At 43.7% G+C, this 6000-nt stretch overlaps 1 protein-coding gene across 3 annotated transcripts in view; it reads right to left on the bottom strand.

The window, feature by feature from the left end:
* Nucleotides 1-234: 234 nt before the first annotated feature.
* Nucleotides 235-6000, bottom strand: part of LOC144498124 (gamma-aminobutyric acid receptor subunit beta-1-like) — a 303665-nt gene continuing 297899 nt past the window's right edge. For all 3 annotated transcript variants that reach the window (XM_078219467.1, XM_078219477.1, XM_078219485.1), the window contains one exon: nucleotides 235-582. In XM_078219467.1, coding sequence (XP_078075593.1) covers nucleotides 235-582 — 348 coding nt within the window. The remainder of the gene's footprint in view (nucleotides 583-6000) is intronic.

Here is a 6000-nt window from a genome sequence, read left to right as displayed (position 1 = left end):
TGGCTATCAGTAGAAGTTAAATATTGAACTACAACAAGTTATTTTAAAGCCAAATCATTCAGAATGATCAGACACAAATTAATTGATAAACACATTTATGTATTTAATCCCCAAAACAACATTAGGGCTGAGTATCTTACCTTAAGGTTGTTGCTATATTGCTATTACAGTTCTTTAAGGGTTAATAAAAGAAAATAAAAAGGAATTCTACCCGTACTGTACGTAATGTTTGAGTTAGTGTACATAATAGAGCCAGTAAACCAAGTTAAAAAACCCAAATGTAACAGGAAAGACCACCCTTGACCACCTGTCTATGGCATTCACATCAGCCAAATTTGGGATTTTAATTTTTAGTTGTGATGTTCGTCGCCGCAACCGTCCTTTCTTCTGAACCATGTTCCTTTCTATTGTGCTTCTGCCATAGGCATCCCTGCTTGTAACTGGCCTTCTGTAGTGGATGTTGGCACCATCATAAGAAAACATGGTCGCTCTTGGATCATTGATATTCGTCAACACCTCAGAAGCTGTCACTTCATTCCTTATTTCAAGAGTTGTGAGGAGAATATTTTCATGGGCATCCACCTGTGTTGAAAAGAGAAATATTTTGAGAAACAGAGAAATATGTTGATTTAGGCAATGTGATATAGAACTGATGTTACTGCTTGCGCAGAAATAGGTGAACTTCACAAACTGAAGATTAATCATTGTCATTCCTGTGTGCAACCCAAGGCCGTCTTGATTTAAAACAGACTTCCAAGATGCACCTTGAAACTTTGACCTTGGTACTTGTAAGGGCTCAGTGGGGCAGCTGTAGAACCAGAAGTATGTTGTTCAGCCCACCAGTCTCCCTGGACATTGACTCTGTCCAAAATGCTGGAGATGAGTTCATAAGAACCTGGTATATTTATGATATTTTTTGTCGGTACAGTAGAGGACAGCAGAAACATGAAATTGAATCTTACTGCTCTGTGGAAGAGGGTGCTTTGAAGAGAAAATATTTTCGTCCTGAGGTAGCCCTTTCTGTTGTTGACACTTTTTATCAGGCGAACAATCTCTTTGAGATTGACAGCCAAGGGGAAATTACAATGCAATGCTGTAAAGAAAGTACGATTGCATTTTGACATTGCAATATGTTGGCTAATGGAGGAATTGGTAGCATTTCCAGGCAGGTAGATTATCTCTTTAGTCCCTCCTTTTACATTGATATCATGAATGAGGGTCAGGCAAACAAAACCTCTCCTATTCACAATGTGCATCTGGTTCTGAAAGGAGATGGTAGTCTAATGCTGATGGACGCAGCCATGAGATCAAATTCCACCATTTCAAGTTGTGAAACTGAGTTTCATGAATCTTTTTCCGTTCATTAGCCTCCTTTATAGAAGATAGTCGGTCTGGCTGACATGTCACGTTAGTCCTGCATGAAGTGATTGATTCTTACTGTTTACTGAAATGGTTAAACAAATCTAGCGAGCCAGTCACTTGAAAACAATTGTTAGCTAAGGCAAGGTAAAAATCAGCATAGCTATTCACACTAACTAAGTTATTGAATTACAAGAAGACTCAGGCAGTACCGATAACTCTGAAAAATGGTCTCCATTAGCATCTGGCACTGGTGTGCTCACATTAGGATCAACATGCTGATGTAGTCACACTTACAAAACCAATATTCAGATACCTCCTGAGTGTGTCCTTTGTCACCGGCAGGGTAAGCATTCTGAAACTGTTGCATAGTCGTTTACAGTCTTCTGAGAGTCTTCAACATTGATTCAGATTATATCCAGTTGAAAAATGGTGATCGACAATCAAGCAATTAATAGGAGGAGGAGGTTCCATTCTCAACCAGAGTGAAGCCCAGCATGAAAGTGAAAGAGTTGAAGGCTGAACTGTTTACATCATGTCGTTGGTCAAAAGTGTCAAATGGGAACACTAACTTGGTCTCCTTCTGAGGTCCCTGCCAACACAGATGTCAATGTCCAGCCAATTTAGTTCACCCAACATGATATTTTGACATGACTGGAATGTATTGGTGACAGAAAGTATAGGCCCTGATTGCAAATTCTGAATATCTGTGCACCAGAACCAGTTGTTCCCAGAGCCAATGTGCATGTGCTATGTAACACACCATTTCAGCTTGTGGAAAGAATAGAGGAAGCCTCTATTGTAAAAAATGATATCTGCCAGCTATCCAGAGCCTTATACATCTTATTTCTCACCTCTGCTAAAGCCTTTGTATACATTGGCTGGAACTTTACTGGCTCATAAGATCACGCCCAAGGCCAAAGGAGAATGCCGTTTTGCGAGCCTCGCCCATCCTGGTTCCAGGGTGGGCGTGCCGGTAAAATCAGGGCTATTGTCCCTGTGACTGGAGTTGTGAGGTGACAAGCAATGAAAGTATCCAAACATAAGGGACCACAGGGAAATTTTTATGAGTTCTTTTGAGACCATTTCTGGTCTATTTTCTTTGTTTTTTTCCCTAATGGCGCACAGATTCTCATTACCCTTAATTAATGTGGGTGGCATGGTGGGTGGGCGGCATGGTGGCACAGTGGTTAGCACTGCTGCCTCACAGCGCCAGGGACCCGGCTCAATTCCCAGCTTGGGTCACTGTCTGTGTGGAGTTTGCACATTCTCCCTGTGTCTGCATGGGTTTCCTCCGGGTGCTCCGGTTTCCTCCCACATTCTGAAAGATGTGCTGGTTAGGTGCATTGACCCAAACAGGCGCCGGACTGTGGAGAAAACGGGAATTTCACAGTAACTTCATTGCAGTGTTAATGTAAGCCTTACTTGTGACCAATAAATAAATAAACTTTTTGATGTAATTTATTTCTTGCAATGCCATTACCATCAGATGTCTCCTGAAGAGGTGACAGGTTCACTATGATGAACGAATATCATTCTGCCTACCTCCCAGAGTCACATCTGCAAACTGAGCTTTGGATATGTTGTGGAACTGAGAGGGGGGAGAATGAAAGATTTTCAAAGATTATTAGAGCACTCAAATGTCAAGACGTTAAATGCACAGGAGTAGGCAAAGATAGGTAGATAGAAATAAGGGCCGCGATTCTCCCAGAAGTGCTGAATTGGTGGGAGAACTGTTCTAAATCCTGACTGTTCTTTCAGTTCAGCTTCTCACCTGAATCTCCACACTTTGTGCAATGCAGAGGTCCCAGTCGTGAATATCATTAAAAACCAGGGGGGCGGGGCCTATTTGCACTGGAGTTTGACAGTTCTGGAGCTCTGCGCATGAGCAGTGGCCCCAGACCGTCAACCTCCTGATCGCTGGCCAGCCCGGGACCCCCATAAATCTATGTCATGTCACACTATCAGTAACCCCCACAGCTTGCCTCCTGGACTTGCAGAATCTCACTGGCTGTCCTGTCTGGAGACAATACACATTTCTTTAACCTGTGCTTAATGCTCCCTCCACTCACATTGTCTTTATCTTTAAGACCTGGTTGGTTGTAGGGATTCGCATTCTAATCAGTATTCTGTAACTTGATTTTGTGTCTCTGTATGCCCTGTTTGAGAGCAGATTTCCACTCCATCTGACAAAGGAGCAGCGCTCCGAAAGCTTATGGTATTTGCTACCAAATAAACCTGTTGGACTTTAACCTGATGTTGTTAAAACTCCTACTGTGTTTACCCCAGTCCAACGCCGGCATCTCCACACAATATCCCAGATACATAGACTGCCAACTGCATCTGGTCCATTACTTGTTTATTCCATTACTAATATATTGGGTATATTTTCTAGTTAAATCAGGAAGAAATGAAGCACTGTGGGATTTATGCCCATCAATTACATTGAAGTCATCCATATTCAGATTGCTATAGTGCATTTCAAGACCTACAACTCATACTGGGAGTTCAATGCACTGTGGCTGGACTATCTGATACTTTACACTGGCCCTGCTGGTACAGAGTATTGAAAAATCCTTTCACTGAGCCAAAAAGTAAATTTGCACACACTCCATAAAATTGTTTTTTGCGTTTCAAAAATGACATCAATTCTTTTCATTTTAATTGTGGTTAATTTGAAGTTTCCAAGATTAACATCCTCAATCTGAAAAAGACCCCAAACTACTCAAACAATTCCATATAGATTTAATCATTATGCCTCAATGATCTATGGCAGGCTACTATCATTGTGCTGTCAAACATTTCTATACAAATTAGCTGTGACAACTTCCCCTCTGTGGATAGAGCGAGCAGTTTATTGACTGTCAGATCCTCCCTGACTAGCATACTATCCTCCTGCATTTAATTTGTTTTTATCTCTTCTGAACATTCTGATACTGCTACAAAGTTCGCATCCAGTCTTTGCTTTTAAGCACATGGCAGTAAATGTTGAGGCTCTGCTCTCAGCATGATTTTTCCTTGAGCACAGATCAGACATTTCTGTGCACAGGTCAACAAGCTCAATTTGCAACATCTAATTCTATGATCCATCTCATGCTAGGAGCAAAATCGCAAGAAGATTTATCCATATTGCCATTAAACCGATTGGCTCTAGCTTTTCAATTTCACAAAATGGCTTTTCAGCATTGGAATATTCTTTATAACTAGATTTTCTTTGAGTTTACTCTCCCGAAAGACCCAAATCTCCCAATCCCCAGATTGTTGGAGACTAGACTAATGACAAGAGATGTTCATCAGGACCCTGCGGAAGTCCTGACATGATGTGGAGATGCCGGCGTTGGACTCACCTGAAGAAGGGGCTAAGAGCTCCGAAAGCTTGTGTGGCTTTTGCTACCAAATAAACCTGTTGGACTTTAACCTGGTGTTGTTAAACTTCTTACTGAAGTCCTGACAGGCAGACCTATGTGAGAATTGCCTCAGAAGTTTAAACTTTCAATGGTCAATTCCCTTGCTCCCTGGGATCCTCTATAAATGTCCCCGACTCTAGTAGCAAGACTTGGGACAGATCTGCCGTACTTACCTTGATAATTAGCCAAGATATGTTAGACAGTTTAAAACCTGGTCTAACACCTGGGTAACTCCAGCCATAGTTTTTAAATTATCCTGAGATAGATCTTGGAAAATTATCCAACTGCTTTCTCTTCATGAACATCTTTTGTTTCCGAGTCCCATGCTACTTCATGGCATCTTACTGCTTCACTCCGTGATGATAATATCATTGTGGCTCTGTCTCTCCCACTGTCTTGTGAAGACACTCATTTCAATCACAGCAGCAATTCGGCTGCCTTATGTTCGCTGCTGAAAGAACATTTAGCTTTCAGTCTCACATGTGATAAATCAATGCAACTCTCCTTTTACATTCTAGCTCCCTATTAATAGCAGATACGGTCAGTGTTTGGTTTTCCATTCTACATTCTAATGGTTAATGCAACCTTATTAATTGTTTGTAATCTTGTTTGCATAGCGCTGAGAGGGCCCCTGCGATTGCGCCGATCTCGGCACTGCCGGCCTCCCGATCGCTAGTCAGTTCGGTCGCTGGCCAGCCCTGCGATCCCACAATGCTGCCCCACCAACTCCCTCCCACACCCCAATTGCTGGCCTCTCGGACGTCCACAGGCCAGCTCTGGCCAGCCGCCCACCTCAATTTCTGCTCCCCCAAACCCCGGCAGTCCTGATCTCCCAATTCCAGCCCACCCATCGGCAGTCCCAACCCCCCCTCAGCGCTCCCCTCCCGCAGGCCGACCCTCCCCCCCAGATGGCCAGCCCCGATCACTATCCACTCTCCCTCTGCCTGTGATCCCAGTGCAGAGTGGCAGCAGGACACCCCCAACCCCACTGATCTCCCCGCCACAGGCCCCACCCCCGAATAGACCCCACGCCCCTCTGGCCCTGTACCCTTGGCACTGCCTGATGCCGGTTAGTAGAGAGCTGTTGTAACCCCTGCTGTAAACCCCGATTCTCCCAGCTCGTTGCTCGAGCAGCGCAGTGGGCTGGGAAAATCGCCCCCATTTGTCCAAAGACACCTGCGCTAAATTTTAATCAGGTCCATATTCTTGCAACTTGCCTGGACGAGTGCAGCTG

The sequence above is a fragment of the Mustelus asterias genome, chromosome 1 (assembly GCF_964213995.1).
Source record: "Mustelus asterias chromosome 1, sMusAst1.hap1.1, whole genome shotgun sequence".
Classification (NCBI taxonomy): domain Eukaryota; kingdom Metazoa; phylum Chordata; class Chondrichthyes; order Carcharhiniformes; family Triakidae; genus Mustelus; species Mustelus asterias.
Note: the sequence above shows the minus strand (reverse complement) of the source record. Positions and strands in the feature narration are given on the sequence as shown.